We start from the raw sequence: 23,323 nt of genomic DNA on the forward strand, positions 1-23,323 counted from the left end.
AGATTGATTTTTATAGTCCAAACCTCAACCTCCAGCTTCTGCCTCATGCCGAGTGGCAAGAGACGTCTGGAGAGATTGCACGGGAGATGAAATGAATTAGAATAAAAGAAGCCATACTCGTGGCTTTGACTGGTTTTGCGAGCTGAATACTTTTAAATACGTGTGTGTGTGTGTGTGTGTGTCAGAGAGAGAGAGACAGAGACAGAGAGAGAGAGAGAGAGAGAGGGGCTAAGTTGAATTTACAGGACCTTTCCAGTTGAATTTCATTTAAGGAATCCTCAGACATGAACAAACCAGCCCACGCAATAGGCATTAAGAGAGACAAATGCGTCAAAATTCAATGATGAAAGCGCTCGACAATCCATTTTCATTCTTATCACACAAAAAATAACCTTTTACACTCAATTCATGAGATCAGATACGTTGTATATTGTAGCGTTTGGGTTGGAAAAGGAGATAAAGGGATGGTGATGTGAAATTGACTGTCAAAGCGCACAAACTGATTTGTGTAATTGAACAGTTATTATACTATACTATAAGCACACACACACATGCACACACACACACACACACAAACACACATTCGGGGGTGGGCGGGATTGTCGTAACAGAGATCAAGATAAGGGAAGCTTTTCTGAACTGTTGCATGAAAACACTGGGCTTATGTATCAACCAGCCATCTGAGCTGGCTTATCCTGATATGACCATAGGCAAACACACACACACACACACACACACACACACACACACACACACACACACACACAGACTTAATCAATGGCGCACAAGTTAAAGAGAGACACAAAGTTTTAAGGGGAGGGAAAGGATAGAGACCAACATGGTACAATCTCCAGTTCCATATCCCTTTAGTCATGGGTTGGCTTTGGCTGTGAAGCGGAAACGACTTTGAGCCCTTGTTAACAAAGCCCTGAAACTCCACCGTCTTCATATTGTATTGTAACACTTACATAAGTATTTCATCCTGCAGCTCAGCATTGTGATGTGTCCTCCTCTCCTCTCCTCTCCTCTCCTCTCCTCTCCTCTCCTCTCCTCTCCTCTCCCCTCCTGCTCCTCCTCCTCTACCAGCAGGACTGATGTCCAGATGGTATTCGGCTCCATGTGTGCTCTACCTCAGCTCTCCCTGACCGTTTCATGGGCCGCAAACCGACCCAGCATCCACAGCCGCTGCTTCAACCCCACTGAACGCCGCACACCTCACCCATAACCCCCTCCCCCCCTAATCACCTCTCCTCACCCTCTATCAAGTCACTCCCTGAATTATGGTCGCCCTGACCCTCCCTGCGCCCACCGTGGTGGCCCGGATTCCCACTCTAGTCTTAATCATGGTGTGTCGAGGCGTCTTGCTGTCTGTTGGAGACCCTCCCCCGTCCCGTCGGGAGATCCGTATCGAGGGTGATCTGGTGCTTGGCGGCTTGTTCCCGGTGCATGAGAAAGGTGCCGGAATGGAGGAGTGTGGACGTGTGAACGAGGACAGAGGGATCCAGAGGCTGGAAGCTATGCTGTTTGCCATCGAAAGAATCAATAATGACCCAACGCTGCTGCCTGGGGTCTCCCTCGGGGTCCACATCCTGGACACATGCTCTAGAGATACCTACGCACTGGAGCAGGTGAGTGAGACTAGAGACTTCTCATATGAACATCAGTCATTAAATGGGAGTACTGGTAATAAAACATTGGTAGAAGAAGCCATCAAATGTTGGTTAAAGTCCAACTGGAAATACAGTAAATTCTTCAAGATGTTCTTCCATTGTTGGGAGGAGTGTTACATCTTCTCTGCACTCACCTGCGGTTGTTGTGTCAAATGATTTGGCTGCAGTACAGTAACTCCTGGTGTCAAAGGAGTGTAATCAAGCAAAAAATGCAATGTTTCCGTTTCAAATTGAGTCAAATTATAAGAGCTCATTAAATGGTAATTGTAAAGTAAATGTACCTCAAAATTCTATTTCATCCGCCACCGTGATAGGATCTCGCCTCAAATTATAACAGCAAAACCTCATGGTGAGAAACAGAGATTCAGGCTATTTGCGCTGAGGGAAATGAGCTGGATATATATATATATATATATATATATATATATATATATATATATATATATATTAAAAGAAGACAGCCATTTCCCTCAGGGATTATTATCTTCATAAAACAGAATTGTGTTTTATTGCGGAGCTATTCGAGGAATGATGCATCTAGCAATAATGTGCTATAAGCCCTTTAAGTGATGCGATAAATCCTGAATTCTTCAGGTTGCATTCCATGGAAGGTTTGCAAATTCATTGGTTGTTTGTACTAAGATCAGCGTTATATTGGGCTGTATTCTGTATATTATGTCTGTTCGCCTGCTTGGACGCTGTAATGAAAGCATGTACGCAGCACTTAATTTAATCTTTTAATGTATTACTTAATTCAGTCTTTATTTATGTAGCACATCTCTCTTAGTGAAAGCGGTGCAGTGTGTTGCACAGCTTGATTAAGTATGAATAGATAATATAGACCAGATGGTGCACAGTGTGATGCATAACTTTTGCAGTAAAGTATGGGATGTATACGTGTTTTTTGGTGCGTAGGCTTTGGAGTTTGTCAGAGCGTCTCTCACCAAGGTGGACGACACGGAGTTCATCTGCCCAGACGGTTCCTACGCTTTGCAGGACGACAGCCCGCTCGCCATCGCTGGAGTCATAGGTGGCTCCTTCAGCAGCGTCTCCATACAGGTAACACTCACATCACACACACATACACACACACAAACTAGATAGGCATTTTACACACACACATTTTACCATTGTCTATCTTTAATATACTTTTAGGTCCATACACACACACACACACACACACACACACACACAACTCCCACGATTCAGTATGGGTATGCTGACTTCCAATTAGGCCGCAGTGCCCATGTGTCCATGTCTATATTTGTGCGCATGTGTGTGCTTGTTTCTCTGAATCAAGTTCCATTGGTGTGTTATTGTGTGTTTCCTGGGCTCTCTTGTCACCAAGCTGGGTGATTTGCATAGTTTAGCATAAAACCTCCTTCTCCTTTACTCCTCTGTGACTGCACAAAAGCCTCCTCCTATCACTCCTCAAATCCCTAATCTCTGCAACCGTCTCTCTGTTTTCTCTTTTTTCATCTGCTCTTCTTCTCTCTCTCCTACTTTGCGTATTTCTTTCTTAGTCTTTTAAATCTTCCAGTCTTCTATCACATCACTGCCTATTAACCCCCCCACACACACTCACACTCCTCTTTATAAATGCATCCCTCCCGGCTCTATGGGGAGAACTGAGTGAATGCTGACCTCAGCCCCATTCTTTATCACCTCTTCCTCATTGGACCAGCCATTGTTAACACATCTGCATTGTCTCTGCATCTTCATCAGATATGATTATCCCCTGTTTCCTTCGCAGTTCAATCCTGTTGCTGCCCTTTGTTGTTGTTGCTCTTGTTTTACCTGTACTTTCCTGTAGTATGAGACCCTAACAGTGCCTTTCTCTCTGATCTGGTGCCAGTAAAGCTCATCCAGCTGCTCCTCCGCAGCCTCTCTACTTGGCCAGTCTCTCTGTTGTTTCTAAATTAAGTAATATGGAATTATTCTATGTTTAACCGTGCAAGACCAAACTCCAGTGCCTTGCGCCTTGCAGGCTTTTACATAGCAGTAATAATTTCTCCCATTCATTCATACATTCCCAAAAAAATGTTCAGCTTTGTGTGTGTGAGCTGTATTACAAGCAGAAAACACACAATGCAGCAATTTTTGCTCCTTCCCTTTCATTTCTTGTATTCATCTTTTCATATTCACCCCATTCCTGCATTGCATTCCCCTTCCATCTCTCCTCAGTGCCAGCGTGAACCCTCTGTGTCCCTAATGACGAGCCCCTTAGCTAGATGTGGCCATTGTTCGATGACAGGTAATGGAGCAATGCAGTTACATTTTGCAGTGTGACCTTACCTGACATTTAAGTCAACTGCCATCTTAGGTAAAACCATTAAACCTGTATTTATCTGTGTGTGTGTGTGTGTGTGTGTGTGTGTGTGTGTGTGTGTGTGTGTGTGTGTGTGTGTGTGTGTGTGTGTGTGTGTGTGTGTGTGTGTGTGAATGATTAAATGGTTGAGTGTGTTTTATAATCTTCTACATTATTAGTCTAATAAGATTCTGACATGTTGTCAAAACAGCTCATCAGCTGTGCTATGAATGAAATATAGAAAAGCCCAGAGTGATTCGCTCTAAAAGGATTAAACTGAAGCAAAACAAAAACAGAAAGTAGTTTGCATTTATTTGTTTGCTTGTGTGTTGTGTGTACATCTATATAATTGTATCTGTTTTTTTGTGTGTGCATGATTGTACGCAGCAGTTTTTTGTACATATTTGCACTGTTTGTGTCTGTCTGTGACTAAAATTGTAATGAAGAGATGAACAAACTCCAATCAGCAGTAAAAGGGAATATTATATGGACAGCACCAGACCCCAGATGATATCCATCACTAATGCATGAGTGAATTATTGAACTTCTGGCTTGGCGTGCGTGCGTGCGTGCGTGCGTGCGTGCGTGCGTGCGTGCGTGCGTGCGTGCGTGCGTGCGTGCGTGCGTGCGTGCGTGCGTGCGTGCGTGCGTGCGCATTGGCAGTACACGTCTTTGAGCACAATTACGTGTGCGCTTGTATACCTACAATTGTTACTTTTAAAATGCTCAATGTGTTGGCATGTACACACACACACTGCACTTATAATGTGTGGACCATGTAAGAGAGAGAGGATCACCCCACAACTTCAGGGGTGTAATAATTAATTTAGTTCATTTACTAAATTTGGATGAATTATTATCGTGACTAATGTGACCCAAATGTTTCCACCACCCACAAGTCGCAAGTCATCACTTTGAATATGATCTAAAATTGTCTGTATTTTATGTTTCCTCAGCAGATCATCACTCTGTCTTCTGGCACTCCACAATCTGTGCACACTTGTACTCTTACTTATATTTAAGTGTCCAATTAAATGAAGATAGTGGTGGCTTTGTTCCTGCCACACCTCAAAGCATGAACAGCGTAAACATTACAAGTAGCTGCTTGGTTAATTTCACTCTCAAAATTGATTGCGGTTCCACCCTGCGGTCAAAACTGCTAAATCGCCTTTCAACATGCACCCCAGTGATGAAACTGCTAGAAAATTCTCCTATTTTTTAATATTAGTGTATAAAGGAATGAGACTACTTCAAACTAACCTGTCAGCGGTGCATCACGGTTCCCTTGTGGAGAATTTGATTCATGTCGGATTTAGGTTGTGTGTTGGTAAAAAGCAATCAACAGTCTAATCAGAATTAATCTCCATGACATCTAAAGGAAAAGATGAATCCTTTATGTGATTATGCACATAATGCGATTATTCATCTTACAACATCTGCATTAAAAAGACCTCTCATCTAAAATCTATATTTCTATTGCAGAAAAACTTATGAGCTCTTCATCATCATATCATCACCATCTGAAAAAGTGTTTTTAATTTGAAAGTCAAGATTAAACTCCTCACTATCCAAAAATAATTCGAATTTTGGCTCACTGGTAGCTGTGGCATCATTTGGAATGGTCTGTATCTCATTTTGCGATGGCACCCTCCACATATCTCCCCCGCAGGTTGCCAACCTTCTCAGGCTCTTCCAGATCCCTCAGATAAGCTACGCCTCCACCAGTGCCAAGCTCAGCGATAAGACCCGCTACGATTACTTTGCCCGCACTGTGCCCCCCGACTTCTACCAGGCCAAAGCCATGGCTGAGATCCTCCGCTTCTTCAACTGGACATACGTTTCCACCGTGGCGTCAGAGGGGGACTATGGCGAAACGGGCATCGAAGCTTTCGAGCAGGAGGCCCGCATGAGGAACATCTGCATCGCCACCTCAGAGAAGGTAGGGGCCTTTTTGCTTGGCTTGGTTTAGTATTACGGCCTCATTCCTGTAGTTTGTAGTGTCGAATCCATATCAGCATGAACAATAATTTCCCATAGCCCGATAACAAAAACTTCATCTGCAGTGTCATGCTGATGAATGGCCTAAAGCTGCACCAGAGTTGCTGAATGTGTGCACTCGTAAAAATGTTTATCTCATCTTGTACTACACACAAATTAGCTTTATATTACACTGATGTTATCAGTTGTGAACCGGCAAAGGAAGTCTTATCTGCTAGAACTCTGTGAACTTTCACAGTTTTCTTTTAATTTGCTACAGATGTGTACCTTTGTCTGATATCCCATACTGGACTACAGAGAATAATCTTCTATTGCATTTAGATATATGCAAATAAGCAATAAGCAAAGTCAGCGCAGTAAACTCTTTTATTGTTCAGGTGGGGCGCTCTAACGCTAAGAAGTCCTACGAGGCTGTGATCCGTCAGCTCCTCCAGAAGCCGAATGCCCGTGTGGCCGTCCTCTTCTTGCGCAGTGACGATGCCAGAGAGCTCCTGTCAGCCGCCGCCAGGCTCAACACCTCGTTTATCTGGGTGGCCAGCGACGGTTGGGGAGCGCAAGAGAGCATCGTCAAAGGAAATGAGGTCACCGCTGAAGGAGCCATCACCCTCGAGCTGGCGGCCAATCCTGTGCCAGAGTTTAACCGCTACTTCCTCAGTCTGAACCCAACCAAAAACCATCGCAATCCCTGGTATAGGGAATTCTGGGAGCAGCGGTTCCAGTGCTCTTTGGGTGGTGTGGGAGCAGGAGCAGTAGGAGAAGATGCCCAACTTCCACCATGTGACAAGGACATGTCAATGGACAAGACTACCTTTGAACCCGAGTCCAAGATTATGTTTGTGGTGAACGCCGTCTTCGCCATGGCCCAGGCCCTCCACAATATGCAACGGAGCTTGTGCTTTAACACCACCAACCTGTGTGACAGCATGAAAGCTTTGGATGGGCGCCGACTCTACCGGGATTACATCCTTAACGTCAGCTTCACAGGTAAGAGAACAAAAGCGCCGGTGATGCAGGGGAGTGAAGAGTGCGAGAGAGAAAAGTTGTTTTCCGGGGAATGAAGAATGTGGCAGAGCAGATGTTGGGAACGGTGACGGAGAGGAACGGGGAAGATACAGACAGAGGATGAGTGGTGCACCAAGTTAACACTTCCCTCATGTAAAACACAGGAATGTTGTCATTGTCCTCCTCAGCCAAAGCAGCCAAGCCATGAAATATAAAACGTACTGAGACTGATCCGCTTAATTGCCATGTATTGTCGGAGCCACTCTGCCAATGACACCTTTTAGCCATGCGTAATTGATACGGCACTAGAAAGTTGCTTTGAGGAATCAGAGCGCCAGTTAATCAACCACTCAGCCATATTCTCCCCTCTTGCACTAATGAGATTGTGTGTGTTATAATAGCTCCTATAGCAGGCAGCCTGTCGGTCTGTCTGCCTTTATAGACTTTGGAGAGAGGATAGGGAGGATTGCCTTGACTGACAGATGCCGTACAAAGGGAGCGTTATAAATAAACAACTTTGTCTCGGGTACTGACACGGGTTTAGAGGTGTTTATTCCTCCACCAGCCATGACCAGCAGCACATATCAAAACAGCCCCGACAAATGGCGCTGACACCGCGGCTTTGCCACGGGATGCCAGGGGGAAGAAGGAGAGAAGGATGGCTGGAAGACAAGAGAACAGCGCAGCGTATCAAGGGAGGGGACGAGATGAGGAGGGAGAGAGAAGAGTTAAACTTGGGGAGTGAGGGAGAGAAGGACGGAAGGAAGGAAGGAAGGGAGGGAGGGAAGGAGCACTGAGGCAATGTTGTAGTAAGACAGAGTGTGTCAGCAGAAGTGGAGGATTTTCTTTGAAATTCCCAATCTTCATTTCTGCAACAAATCAAATCTCGGAGCATTTCTGACAGAGAGAAGAAAAATGGAGAGGAGGAGGAAGATAGGAGGATGGAGAGAGAGAGGGAGGGGGGAGGGAGGGAGGGAGGGAATGGGAGAGAGGAAATAGTAGCCTCTGGTTTGCACAGATGATAACCACCCCCTGTAGGATGCATGCAGAGAGGGATAGAAGTGATATGCCAATTCACAAACAGAGATTTGAAAAGTGCTGACAGGAGAGGAGAGGAGAGGAGAGGAGAGGAGAGGAGAGGAGAGGAGAGGAGACACATGATGTAAAAAAGTAGTGAGTTGTTTAGACCTCAGATTATGACCATGATGATGATGATGACCATGATGATGATGATGGTGATGATGATGAGCATGATAATGATGATGATGATGATAATGACCATGATGATGATGGCATGAAAAAGAGCTGCAAAGACCAACTTAGACAATGAGACTATTACAGCAGTTATGTTGAGTGGAAGCATTGAGTTTGGACTTGTGGGGCTTTGATTGGCTTGGACGTTTCTCTCTGGGGCCCTTGCCGCTCAGCGGTGGCTCGATACATCTTCCTCATCTACGTCTTCCTTGTCTACGTATGGAAGCAGCGAGGTGAGGCGAGGTTGAATGTGGGGTATAAATACTGCAGTATCACCATCTGCAGTGCTCTCAGTCTGAACTGTAGCAGACAGAAAACACACACCGTTCATCTCACACACTCTCTCTCTCTCTCTCTCTCTCTCTCTCTCTCTCTCTCTCTCTCTCTCTCTCTCTCTCTCTCTCTCTCGCTGCACATTCATGACACATGCCAAGTTTGATATCATTTACATCTTCCTCACCCTCGCTGAATTACCTTCTCTCGCTCTCGTCGTCTTGAATTCGCAAAGCGGCCGGTTTGAGAGGCGGCGTGTCATTAGCCACGATAGAGCTGTGTTGACTGAGGGTGTGTTTTGACAGTGTGTGTGTGGTGCACCGAGAGGTAAGACCTTGTGTGTTCTCAGATGCCACCGTCTTCATCTGCACTCATCTCGCTAGTTCCATGCTGTTGCTATGGTAATGAAGCTGACACTATTGTCATCTACTGGATCATGGAAAGTGCTTCAGACCAGCTAGTAAAATAAACACACATGGATGAACACACACACCGTACAGTATAGTGTTGTTTATGAGGCCCTGCTCTCCGCTTTGCAGACATGTACGCAAATGTGCAAAGCAGTTAGATTCATTTTTTCCCCACAAAGAGGAAGCTTGAAATACTTGTTTTTTATCAGTGTGAAATTGCAGACACCCCCAACCCACACTCCTCTCAAAGCCATCATTCAACTCCCACCCATCCACCTCCCCCATCTGCAGCAAACAGATCAGTGTACAGACACACACACACACACACACACACACAGATGCACAGACGCACGCAGTCTTCTGTTCAAATAGCTGTGATAGATGTGATGGGTCCTCTCTCCCTCTCTCTCTCTCTCTCTCTCTCTCTCTCTCTCTCTCTCTCTCTCTTCTCACACTCTCTCTTTCTCTCTCTCTCTCTCTCTCTCTCCCTCTCTCTCTCTCTCTCTCTCTCTCTGTATGTGTGTGTGTGTGTGTGTGTGTGTGAGCTATGTCTGTCAGCAGAGGCGGTGTGCCTTCAGGGCCATATTGAGCAGAGAGAGCTTACCGCAACGTTTAGATGCTATACAGAAAAGCCTTCATTCTGTTTCTCCCTCCTTTTATCATTCCGTCTCTAGCTCTCTGTCTCTCCCTCTCTTTCTTCTTCTTCCGCATCTTCTCCCTCTTCCCTACACCAATCTACCTCTCCTCAGCGCCAAACCTCTTCAACCTCAAATCTCTCTTTCTCACCCAGAAAAAAAAAAATCTCCCACTCTCTCGACATTCAAAAACAGCACATCCCACTCAGACTTCACAAGGTTGCTTTCCTGCCTCTACCTCCTCCCCGCGCCAGTCTGTTCCTCCATCCCTTTTGGCTTTCTCATCCCTCCATTCCTTCCTCACCTCTTCTCTATTGATTGCCCATCTAAAGCCCTCTTCCCTTGCCCAGCTATCTCTGCTGTCGTCACACACTGCTTTCTCTTTCCGTGCTGCTATCTCTCCCGATTTTCTTACCTACTTGTCCTTCTCCTCCCTTGTCACTTCCCTCCTTTCTTTCCCCTTATCTTGTCCCTCAAAGCCCATCCTCCCTCCCAGCACCTTCTCCCGTAGTCTGCCATCGCTCCCTTTGTCTCCCCTATCTCCCTACCTTTCTCTCAGTCAGTCCACAGCTGTCTCCTGCCCCTTTTCGTCCTATACATTTTATCCCGCATGTTCTGCTGTCTCCCTTCCTTCCTGTCTGTCTTCTATTCCCTCGCGGCCTGTTGCTCCGCGGCCGAAAGCAGCGCCTCGCTCCCCCGGGACAGAATCTGCAGGGAGAACAAATATAGCAAGTGCGATCTGTCTGTGTATGTGTGTGCGTGTGTGTGTGTGTGTGTGCATATACGCTGTCGACATGTGAACGCATCCCCTTGTCCATATCTGTAAGCACTCTGGTGATGCGTTCATGTGCAGGCTACATGTTCTGTCATGCACACTCTCCGCGGGGCACAGATGTGTGTTTTCAACCCTCAAAAGATTGTGACAATGTCTGTGAAAGGACACAGGATGTCTTCATGTTCTACCTGGAGCAGGTGTGTGCATGTAAGTGTGCAGTTCACACACATCATCAATTAATTCACTTTAACATGCTTACAGTATAAATTGAGAGGTTCGGGTAAACTTTTATTTAGAAATATAATTCTCTATTCCTTAGCCAATAACTAATCAGCAGCCAGCTTTAAATTTTCATTCTCACACTTTCTTCATAATACTAAAAGAAAAGTCTCACTCTCGCTCTCCCTCTCTTTCTCTCTCTCTCTTTCTCTCTCTATTCCCTCTTTGGTTCCTCTGCTGGAGGGATTAAAACGGATTGGCTCTTTAGCTGAAGCCCCCTGCCTTCTCTCGCCCTGCCTTTAATACCCACAATCCCCCTTGGGCTTCGCTTTGGCCCGACGTGGCCGAGAGCATAATTAATTTCTCAGCTTCTGAATGAAAAACCTGTTTTCTCCATGCTTCTAATTAATCTAGCGTAATAAGGTGTTTCTCAGGGATGTGAAGTGTTTCACAAAAATTAGGGAACTTGCAAGGCTGTTTTTTTAATCACCATTTGTCACACCCAACTTTTATTTTTTTTTGCTTTAAACACTGTGGTTCCAGTGCTTAAAGTTAATCCAAATGTAAACCACATAGCTGATTACAGGTTTCCTAAACAACGCAGTGAATCCTCTCCAGATGTAAAGCAGCATATTCACAGATGGCGTACACACACAAAGGACACAGAGTACTGTTGAGTCAGTGAGATGCCGCATCCAGCGTTCCTCAGCTACACGACATGGTCGATTTCGTCAGACGTACAGTGTTAAGTGTGACACTGAGCGAGGCATTGTCCACCTTTGGGTGCTGCAAACCTCAAGGCCTTGGATGGATGTGTGAAGCGCTGAGGGCGACACTTGCTGTGGGTCTCAGCTGGACTGGACAGGGAAGTATTGTGTAGATGAGGTCACACGTAGTCATCACTGTTTCAGGGTATGTGTGTGTGTGTGTGTGTGTGTGTGTGTGTGTGTGTGTGTGTGTGTGTGTGTGTGTGTGTGTGTGTGTGTGTGTGTATGTGTGTGTGTGCCTGCTTGCTCCTCATAGAATTAATTTGGCTGAGTTACAGAGGGATTCACAGACACATGCCGAAGAAATAGAGCAGAGGGAATTACTTTCTATGTATTGTGCATCCGCCTAAATGAAGAGTTTACTTTCTTTTATCACAATCCAAATCTCTTGGTCGCTGGAGCGCTGAGCCTAACAGTGTTGATTTAGTTTAAGGGCACTGTTGAGGAGAGGGAGCGGAATCCATTAGTCAAGCACCTTGCCGATCTCAGCAGAGCGTTGGTGGCCTTCGCGAACGCTAACCTGCACCCTGGTTCGCTTTCCTGATAAGCCGCTCAGTCATATCAGCAAGGTTGCTGATGTTGGTTACAGGGAGGCATCACAGTCTCTTGAGCCCCAGGATATGATCTGTCAGAGAGAAGCCAAGGACAAATAATACAGCACCCTCAAACGGCTCTCTAGACCAATGCTGCTATCTCCTCAGTCTGCACAATACATAATTACCACCACATACAGCTAATTAGGCTTCAGCACGCATCTAAGGTCTAATAAGGTGCAGTTATGTTAAATAGCTTGTGGCAATGTGTGTTTGTGAGTGTGTATGTGTGTCAAAGAGGAGAATGGCCCGACTTACCTTTCTGCTCTGTTATTAGCCAACTTTATTATCTGCCAACTTGCAGCATAATGGATTCATATCTCTTCTTCATCTCAAAGATGTTATCAATGTCTTCTTTTTGAATTCATATTCATTTAGCTGTCACCCAAGCATTTAGCACCAAAATCCAAAGAAGACCTGACACATAGAATTTCCTGTAAGACAGAGGAGAGGAGGAAGATGGAGGGATATGCTGTCTTAGTGATTTATGGATTTCATAAGCCCTAACCCCCTCTGCTGCCATCTGACATGCCATTCTTCTCTGAACGCTTTCACAACAATAGCACAGCTTTAGCCCTTGTCAGTGTTGCATGTGCACGCACGCACGCACACACACACACATACACAGACACAGCAGTTGAGCCTTGGTTCTGTCAGCACAGCCTCCCACAGTGCTCAGAGCAATACCTTAACCATCACACTGTAAAGTGAAACCTAATGGAGCTTCCGCGTCATGCCCCCCACACACACACACACATTCGTTTCAGCCCCCAAAGGCTGACTTGCAAACTGAATTCTGATTCATTCCACTGATCCCTAACAGTGAGTTCAGAGGGAGAACTTGGTCCTTGGTTTCTGCAGTTTACTCACACACACACAGACGTATGAGCAAGGCAGCACAATACCATCAATGCACTGAAGACTGACTGTCTTTTTATACATTGACAAGTGATGCTTTATAAAGCCTGTGTGCACCCCACTATCCCCAGCCGCATCATCATCTGACAGGAGAGCCAGCGGTGTAGAACACAGTCCTGGTCAGTATATCAGCAGCACAAGGTTGATTGCTGCGCTATGAGGACAGATGTGTAGCACATCAGGAGGGACATACACTTCGTCTGTGTCAAAACATCCAAGTGTCAGCAGTGTCAAAAAGTCACTTTGCTCACTGTAGGCTGCTTTTCTCCAAAGGTTCTTAAATGATTTCTGCACGCTGCCAATTTTACTATCTCTTCTCCTCACACATCCTTGGGGTAGATGGTAATCCTTCCATAAGAACATGTACACAAACCAATTTGGGCATTTCAGCAGTGTACCTCTCTCACATTGGAGACCCACAGGCTAATTCCACCCATCAGTGTGTGTGGGTAGCTGTAGATCTGCCCCGGGATTCGGTCTTCTTGCCTTTATGCCTATATGATTTTATGGGCAGCTTTATAATGTCGTATTTGGTAATAAACTGTGTCAGATCTGAATTTAGAGGACAGTTTTCGTCCCTGTGTGACCCAGGGGAAAGAAAGGGAGGCCATTCATACACACACACACACACACACACACACACACACACACACACACATACACATTGCTAGGCATTCAAGGCATTTATAGTCTCTTAGAAAATAATAAACTGACTGGTCTTCAATAATGGAAACACTGTTGTAATGTCCTCCAAAGTCTTAACTGGCCCTGGCTTATTGTTTTTGTCCTCACTGCTGCTCTATAGCAAGCATCAGTGGGACATCAATAGAATGATAATCACTTTCCATTTCTCTTATCACTTCTTTTTCCCTTTCCAGCCCCCTTTTCTCCCCCAGGCAGTGAGACAGTAGTGAAGTTTGACTCCCAGGGGGACGGAATTGGACGCTACAACATATTCAGCTATCAGCGCTCCGGTGATCGTTATGGTTACGTGCCTGTAGGCGAATGGGCAGAAACTCTGAGTCTAAGCGGCGATCTGGTTCACTGGCCCAGAGAAGTGGTTCCAACCTCACAGTGTAGTGACCCCTGTGAGCGTAATGAGATGAAGAAAATGCAGGCAGGTAGGATCGCATATCAACCAGCTTCTTCTTCTACTTGTTTTTGTGTGATAGTGTAATACAGCAGCAGAATCTTTTGAAAATCTCAGATTCACAGCCTGTTATTCTTATTCCTGTTTCCCAGGTGAGTACTGCTGTTGGATCTGCACTGCCTGTGAGCCTCACGAATACCTGGCTGATGAGTTCACCTGCTCGCCGTGTGCCCCCGGCCAGTGGCCTACTGAGGACCTGACATCCTGTTATGACCTCCCGGAGGACTACATCATGTGGGAGGACGCCTGGGCCATTGGTCCAATTACCATTGCATGTGTAGGGTGAGTGATAGCGAGCTGTCAGTTACAGTCACATCACTTTCAGAGGAGTCTTGTGAGGTGAAGTCTAGGAGATTTTCCTCAGTTTGACCATCACTGTGTGTTGACATTCATTAATAGTGTTTATTTGTTTATCTCAATTTTTAAAGGTTTCAATAGATAGAAATATAAATGGCCGATTTTTCACAGAATGATTCCTGAAATTACCTTGTAGTCCACCCGACTTAAGTGGTTTTTATTTAATCATTATTCTTCTGTAATGGGAATTAGAATTGCTGAACTTGTCTGGTGAGCACATTCTGTTCTTTCTGTCTACATGGGTATTAGAAAAACTGACATTTTCCATATGTATGCAAATATCATGAAAATGCCCGGGAAACAGTAGATATATGGTAGATAGAGAGGAACCTCTTGAACCAGTGACTCCCTCTTACTGTGAGTTTGGCTGTCTGCAGGTTTGTGTGCACCGGCATGGTGTTCTGGGTGTTCATCCGACACAACAACACGCCGCTGGTAAAAGCGTCCGGGAGGGAGCTGTGTTACATCCTCCTGTTGGGAGTCTTTATGTCCTACGCCATGACCTTCCTCTTCTTGGCCAAACCCTCTCCTGTCATCTGCGCCCTGAGACGCCTGGGCCTGGGCACGTCCTTTGCCGTTTGCTATTCCGCCCTGCTCACCAAGACCAATAGAATCGCCAGAATTTTCAGCGGGGTGAAAGACGGAGGAGGCACCGTGCGGCCACGTTTCATTAGCCCCTCCTCTCAGGTGAGTGAACAAACAATGATGGATGGATGGGCGGATTGGCAGATATCCATGTTTGTACCTCCCTCTTTCAGGTTTTCATCTGTATGAGTCTGATATCGGTCCAGTTGGTGATGGTGTCGGTGTGGCTGCTGCTGGAGGTTCCTGGGACACGCCGCTTTACGTTGCCAGAGCGACGGCAGACTGTGATCCTCAAGTGTAACGTACGTGATGCCAGCATGCTGCTGTCACTGGGATATGACGTGCTCCTGGTCATCCTGTGTACTGTGTAAGTATGCTGTGTGTCGTGATTCATCATAGCCTGTAAAGCTAAAGTGAAAGGTAATTCAAAGTGTTTTATGTTCTGAGGCTTTTGCTCTTTACTCAATGTTTTGGTGCACTGATTTTTACTGCTGATGGAATAAAATACCTGATTCAGCACTAGAAATTTGCCCGGCTTGTCGATAGATAAAAACAATATATAAAATCTCTCTCTCTCTCTCTCTCATAACAGCTATCATTTTGGACCAGTGCGTATTATTGTTTTCCCGTTGTAATCAGGCATATGATTCTCTGCCTCAGGTATGCCTTCAAGACCAGGAAGTGCCCAGAGAATTTCAACGAAGCCAAGTTTATTGGATTCACCATGTACACCACCTGTATAATTTGGCTGGCCTTCCTTCCTATCTTCTACGTTACATCTACTGACTACAGGGTATCGTCTTGAGCACACACAGATACACTTGACACGAACACACACACATACACACCCGCAGAGGGGTCACAAAAACACAGGTGTAGTGGCACCTCTAAACACTGTTATCCTGCTAGCAAATATCCCCGGCTCTGCAGCACTGCCATGACAAACTGCTGACACATGTCCAGATTTGACAGCAAAGGGAGCGAGTGTGCACCTGATCACCTGATGCATACCAATCTTACACACGCGCACACACACACACACACACACACACACACACACACACCCACACACTCACACACACCCACACACAGAGAACCTTATCAAAGGGCAAGAGTGAAGGCTGTTGATGCTGGGGCTGCTAATCAACTGCTTTCTTTCTTTCTTCCTTCCTACCAATCCTTTACACTCTGTGTCTCTCTCTCTCTCTCTCAATCTGGTTATTTCTCACCCACCCACCCACCCACACACATACATACATACATACATACATACATACATACATACATACATACATACATACATACATACATACATACATACATACATACATACATACATACATACATACAGTAAATGTAATTCAGTATACATGCAGCATATGAACATACACAGAGGAAATACTAGAGGGTTGATCACTTATGCACATCTTTATGACTTTGCTGTGAACTGAGATCATTTAAATCCACTGTTTAACTCACAGTTAAGCGATTTAACAATGAAAGAGCACATGTACACCTATTGACCCTACAAGAAGAATTGAAATATAAATTAGTAAAAGATTTCATTCTAATTGTCTGAGTAGAATGGATAATTGAAAACGACAGTAAATTTACCATTCTTAATTACTTTTTGTGTTTAATGTTTCTATATTCGTATGCTGTTATCAAATTGGCTTAGATTCATTATGTCTTTATTTTCTGTTAAGCATTGTAAAGACTATTAATCATTATTAGCTCCAAACAGCAATTAGTTCATTCACATTTGCATAAGATTTATCCTACTAATAGCTGGTGAAAGCTATTAATCGCCGTCTCCTCCTCTTTCCCCCCGTTTCCTCTCAGGTTCAGACCACCACCATGTGTATCTCCGTCAGCCTGAGCGGCTTTGTGGTGTTAGGCTGCATGTTTGCTCCCAAGGTCCATATCATCATGTTCCAGCCCCAGAAGAATGTGGCCAGCCACCGACTCAACCTCAGTCGCTTCAGTGTCAGCGGGGCTGCGACTACATACGCGTCCCACGGTAGGTCACGTGTGGTTCCCTCACTTTTAAAGGACTCTCAGTAATTGTCTAAAGCTTCACCAAATTGAACTTAATCCTCTGAATCCTCTTGTGGGACATAAGGCTGGAATCAGACTTTGCCACTGTGCCCTGTCCTTGGCTTTGGTCCTTGGCCGGTGCTTCGCCCCCATGAGAGGTCCATCCCCTTCAGTTAAGCTATGACAGTCCTGCGCTTAATTTCCCTAGTGGTGTCCATCTCAGAGCGACCTTAGGAATCTGTCTCTTGGCATCGTAAGGACGTGCCTGAGTCCTCTCAGTCTCGTCTCAGCTCATTTGAGATCTTGTTTGGTCACTGATTTTGCGCAGACAGGCAGTGTGTTTGACATGTACCCTGCTCATGTCTTATTTCACCACTCTCCAACACTCGGAGCCATACAGGAGCAATGATTGACAATACTGTGTTAGCGGCTCAGCTTTGTCTTCAGGCTGCACTGTTTGGATGTCCAGATGGGACAAAGTCTACTTAAAGCAGTTCTTGCTTTGTTCAGTCTGATGTCTTTCATGGCTTCACTGTCATTGCTAATGAAGCTTCCAAGGTACGCAAAGGCCTCTGCACACTATAAAACCTGATCGATCAATGGTAATTGGAGATGTTGCTGGTGTATTTATGCACATCACCAGGATCCTCATCTTGATTACATTTACATCAATTATGTTTGGCATAGTGGCTTCGGTATTCTGACATTTCTTGGACGTGTATCATTTCTTGGTTGTGCTTATATGATACATGTTCAAGGTCAGCTGCAAAATCTAGGTCTTAAAGGTAAGCTATCATAGTCCACTGGATGCCACAGGGACGGACAGATGTTGTTTAATGCATCACCCAGTCAATAGCTATCAGGAACAGGATGGATGAGAGGATTCAGCCGGGATAATATCTTGAATTCGCAATGGCTGGCATGTTTATTTGTGTCAGAAGCCTCATAGAAATGTCACCAGCGATGCCTTTCAGTTGTCTGTTCTGTGTCTTTTATTCATGTGTATCTGTGGATACCAAAGGGCGGTTTTAACAAGCTGATAATGCAATGTCATAAACTAATAATGTTTCTGAATATTAACGACATCTCCACGGGTGCCTTTAGTTTGTGACTGACAAGTGCACTAATGAGCTGGTTACACTGACGAGAATAGAGACTGTGAGCTGTAATGTTAAAGAGGAAAGGAATGTGTCGTTTCACCATGGAAGCAGAGGCTGAAATGTTTACCTGACAACAACATTCATTGTAGTGTAGAATATACGCAGTGTGTGTTTGTGCCAGGGCTCAACACAACACAGTACTGTAAATTCAGAGTTGGATTCAGCTCTGTTGTTTGCGTTTTGTGACACTCAGCAACTGGTGAGTTGTTCCTAAATGGACTGTAAACAGCAATAATACTTATTACAGCTAAATTGATTTGACAACTTCACCACCACATATTTTATAGTTATGGCCGCAGCTTCATGCTGACTTGTAAAATTAAACAGCTTGCCTGTATCACTAAACATTGCTTCCATCCGTCCAACACACACACACACACACACACACACACACACACACACACACACACACACACACACACACACACACACACACACGCACACACGCACGCACACACACACACACACACACACACACACACACAGTATGCCATTCATTACTGGGTTGTTGTGCTGAATCAGGATGTTTAATGTGGCACTGGCGCTCCGTCACAATTCAAAGGAAATAACACATTCAGTTTAATGCAGTGAGGCCGGTTTCTATCTGAACATATTGACGATCTCTGCACAAACCAAATCTATCAGACAAGCTTGATTTCTGTCTCTCATTTCCTTTTTCTTGTTCCATCTTTTCCTGCAGCGTCTGTCAGTGCCCACTACGTTCCCACCGTGTGCAACGGGAGAGAAATCGTCGACTCCACCACGTCCTCTCTGTGACCAGCCCCGGTCCACTTTATAAATTTGTCCCTGTGACTGTTAGCCAATTTGTTGACATTACTATCCCTAACCAATACACACACACACACACATGCAAACATACACAAAAATACACATCGACACTGGAAAACAAGCAAACACCTTCTTTGTGGACTAGAACTGTATTGTTTCACAAATGTAGAAAGTGTGTAACTATAATTAAATTATTTTCTAGGGATGTACATACATGGAATCAACATTGTTGTAAGTAGAGAAACAAAAGAACAAAAAAAGTTTTTAGGAGGAATTTTTGGAGCCTTTGTTTTTGATAGCTTTGTAATGATGCTTTGTAAATAGACTTGTGCTTAAACATGGTAGGAGGGTGTGTGTGTCCCTCAGTCTGGATGCACATTTGTGGCTCTGCTTGCCTCGCCTGCAATATCCCACTGACTTTTTACTCCCATGCTTTTTTTTGTAGGTCTCATTGTAATAACTAACTATGTATGCATTTCTATTGTGTATCTGTACATTTGTATATTATTCTACTGATGGTTCAAACAGCACAATGTCTTGCAATTCTAGAATGAATGTGGAGAAAACATACAATGGATAGCATAGAGCAGCTTCGATGAATGTGTACAAAAACAAAATCCATCAGATCCATTGACTTACAGTTATACTGTGGCAGAGCGTCATTTTTCACGTTTAGAATTCCTCTATTTGCATCTTCATAGATGTGTTTTACAACCTAGGTCAGTGTGAAGAACCCACTGAGGCTGTTTTGCTGGAAAATATGTCTTGCTTTTGATACAAGTGTTCATTTTTCTATTTCTAATCATGAAATCCCTTTATAAAAATGGCCATTGTTCCAGACGTGTTCACCAAAGCTGCAATGTGTTCAGTCGCAAAGTCTGAAACGGTTGGTCTTTAGAGGACTGCAATCATGGGCGGCTAAAATTAGTACAACAAATGCGTGTCCATTGGCCTCAGACCTGTGAATACAGCCAATTCTTTTTCGTCAAAGTGTTTTACCCTGAAGTGGATTCAAAATTTGCCCCGATGTCACCGACAAATGGCAGGAAATGGTGAGAAACAAAACAGCTGGTTTGCTGAACACATGCTGATTTTTTCCAACCAAAAAGCAAAGGACCGCTGTGTTTTTTTGTGCCCCAGTGAAATGTGGTGATGTTTTGAATATGGCTATGTGCCTTAATGTATGTTTGATAGTGGTCCATGTGGAGGTTGCCCTTAGCTAGACACCAGAGATAAATTTTATATTATCAACAATGAATCAGACAGGAGTTTCTGATTCAGGGTAACTGTACGCTTGTGAGATGTATTTCCTGATGTTTACCTGAGGTGTTGATACAGCCAGTCAGAAGGATCTAGTGACTCTCTCGCCACCCCTGTGATCAAATAGATATTTATGATAGACCCCACAGCTACTTTTACCCTTTGCATTAGAAGCGTGATCTGTGTCCAAATACATTACACGTGCCGATGGCTTGCATTTACATGTTGCATTACGATGCATTTGTCCTCTGGATTCTACATTGAGATCAGATCTCAGTGCTTTGGGAGGGTTGTTTTCTCCTTGCACTTTGGATTAGTAGTATGAATACAGATTTTAACAGTCTTCATTCCAGGTGCAGGTACCCAAGTTACAACTCTCAATTCAACTTTAGACTCAGACTAATCACAATGCATTAGGCACACGTTGACACGCTGCATTATTCCCTATTTAGGAAATGTATCTGGATACATATTGCTTTTTAATGCAAAATGTAAAATGGTAGACCCATGATGCGGATTACTTCACTTTATTGCACAAATGAAAGAACAGAGGGAAGGGTAGTATTGTATTATTAAGATGAAGCCATTGATTCGTCTGCTTATTGAAGTGTGCAGTTTACATGTCTGCGTTAAACGTGTTGACACTGAGCGGTGCAGTGCAGCAGCTGGCATCGGCAGTCCCAGAGAGGATCACGAGAGAAAGCAAAGCACACAATGTCAGCTGCTGGCAGAACCCAGCTAACAAAAAAGATGCATAGAGCCCGCAACCATTACACTCTCCGTTTATGACTGGAAACATGACAAATTCTCTGCTGGGTGGAAAGAGGACGAAATGACTCAAACATATCAATGTGTTAGTAGTTGTTAAAGATTAATGAAATGAACGGATTTAAATAAATGAGCATATTATAATATATTTTATATATATATATAGATATATATATATAGATGGATATATATACATATAGCATAATTCATGCTAGAAATGTACCTCTCATTAGTTACAAGAACACATTGATGAAGTAATAACAAATGGTGGCATATTATAGTATATTGTTGTCTAGAATAGTAAATTTGATACGTTTAACAAAATGTTACATGATCCGTTCTTTGCACTTTTGAACATAGATTCCCCGTGGGGTTATTCCAGCATAGCTCTGTTTTATGTGTTAAATTCATATATTTGGCGCAGACGGAAAATTTTCATCAACACCTTTGCACAACTTGTCTCATACAACAGCCTGGAAGATTATCACACTGAATGATAGATTTAAGGAATTGTAGAGAGTGGTGGATGTGCCAAGACACGGCGACCTACTTCGGGGCGTGTTCTAGGTGCAGAGAGCAGGAGGAGAGAGAGCAATGTTGCAGAGCAGAAGGGAGCTGCTGCTGCTGGATTATGCAAAGCACTCCCACAGCACTGCTATGGAAGCTCAAAGCATCCCAGAGATTCACAGTCTTTGTTAGCAGAGGGCTTAGCCATTCACTCAGTGGTCCTGCTCCCACAAGATACACCCCACATGGCAGGTTGCTATGGACAACCACTGCCACTTCCGCTGCCGGAATGTCTATTTGTCTGCAAGGAGAGGAGGGGTGAGGAGAGGAGAGGAGAGGGCGAAATGAAGAGGAACTGAAAGAGGGAAACTGGTGGTTGGTTCTGATTCAAATTGGCAATGATTGATGGGATTTGGCTCAGCGGGGACCAGTACTCCACACCAAGCTTTTAATGGTCACATAAATAGAGCACTTAACCCTCATTCTCCTCTCATTTAGTGCACAGACTTCTCTTAGACAACAGTCTCACACTCTTCTTCTGACCCTCTGTCTCTCCCTGCGACTGACCCCCTTCAACCTTTACCCGACCATCTTTGTTGGCCTCATCTCCACTCTGTGTGTGAAACTTGCTGCTGAGTTGGTCTCAGCCAAGACCACTGAGACTAGAAGCCCTTCCCACCCTCCACCCCCAGTGGGTGACCACTGCAGCATATGCCAATAAAGCAGCCTGGAGGCGATTGGGATTGGGTTAGGGGGAAGATTGATGAGGGGATTTGGGAGAGTGTATGGGAAAATAAAATGGGATCCATACTTAAGGGAAAGACGTCACTTTGATTGGATCAGCTTACTCATTACAACCAGTGTACCATCTCAGTATCTTAATGAAAGGCTCTGTGTTTCTTTTTACCCGTGAACGTCCCTTTGAACAGCAAGACACCCACTACCATGTGCTCTACAATGGTCTCTGTGCTGTAACCCTGCTATACGTGTGTGTTGTTGGTCTCCAGACACAATCGCTGCGGTAAAAGGAAGCTGAGGACAAGCCGGAACACTGGAACTGGCCAATTACAAAGCAATAGTTCCGTGTTTACGATATGTGCAATAACAAGGCCATGGTGACATCATAATAAATAACAACAAGCAAACAGCCAATGGTATCTACTAGTCCTTTCTTTGTCCACCCTGTGTAAAGTTGTCTCTTCAACGGCAGAAATGTCACACACACACACATACACACATACACAGTCTGGAGGAATAAAATCTTAAAATAAAACTTAAAGGTTAAGGATGTTGCTCCGACATTTCAGCTTGAGTATGTTCATTAAAATATTACAGGCACTAAATGTTTTGGTTGGTATAACTCATTACACAAATGACCTGACGACAGTTTATACAGCCTGGGATTTTCATACACTCATCAAGCACCTACTTTTAAATCAAATCTTGTTACTACTTGACTCATAATACTGAGAAAATAACACGCTCTGAGAATATCTGAATATGTCTAACAGCTTGACTTTGAAGAATGTGCGAGGACGCCTTTCATCATCTATGCTCTGCTGCCCTCTACAGAACAATCTGCAGAAGGCTGGTATAGAGCTGAGGGGGTCCGTGTGAGGCAGAAGAATTTAAGAATAAAATATAATGAATAGAAATACACACAATAACATGTTGAAAGAAATATATGTATAATATCAAACATTGTTTCGGTATAATTTCAATTGTGTTTATGTTTTCATAAATACAATTTGTGAGAACCACAAACTATATAATGCATAGCTGAAAACTTCCCAAATTAAAACTTGTCAGCATCTCTTCACTTAAATTAAGGCTAGCTGCAAAAGATTCTGATAGATCCTTAACAATAACTTTATTTTACTTGAGAGAC

The 23,323-nt window shown here is 44.2% G+C and overlaps 1 protein-coding gene across 1 annotated transcript; it reads left to right on the top strand.

The window, feature by feature from the left end:
- Positions 1-1,280: 1,280 nt before the first annotated feature.
- Positions 1,281-18,928, top strand: grm3 (glutamate receptor, metabotropic 3). The gene is made up of 11 exons (XM_076142012.1): positions 1,281-1,628; positions 2,586-2,729; positions 5,648-5,917; positions 6,354-6,960; positions 13,701-13,943; positions 14,065-14,254; positions 14,707-15,016; positions 15,088-15,281; positions 15,575-15,707; positions 16,757-16,934; positions 18,812-18,928. Exons 1-11 carry the CDS (start codon positions 1,281-1,283, stop codon positions 18,886-18,888), a joined length of 2,694 nt encoding a protein of 897 aa, XP_075998127.1. The 3' UTR covers positions 18,889-18,928.
- Positions 18,929-23,323: the final 4,395 nt, after the last annotated feature.

The sequence above is a fragment of the Genypterus blacodes genome, unplaced genomic scaffold, assembly GCF_046128005.1.
Source record: "Genypterus blacodes isolate CSIRO-AG114 ecotype Tasmania unplaced genomic scaffold, CSIRO-AGI_Gbla_v1 ptg000021l_1, whole genome shotgun sequence".
Taxonomy (NCBI): Eukaryota; Metazoa; Chordata; class Actinopteri; order Ophidiiformes; family Ophidiidae; genus Genypterus; species Genypterus blacodes.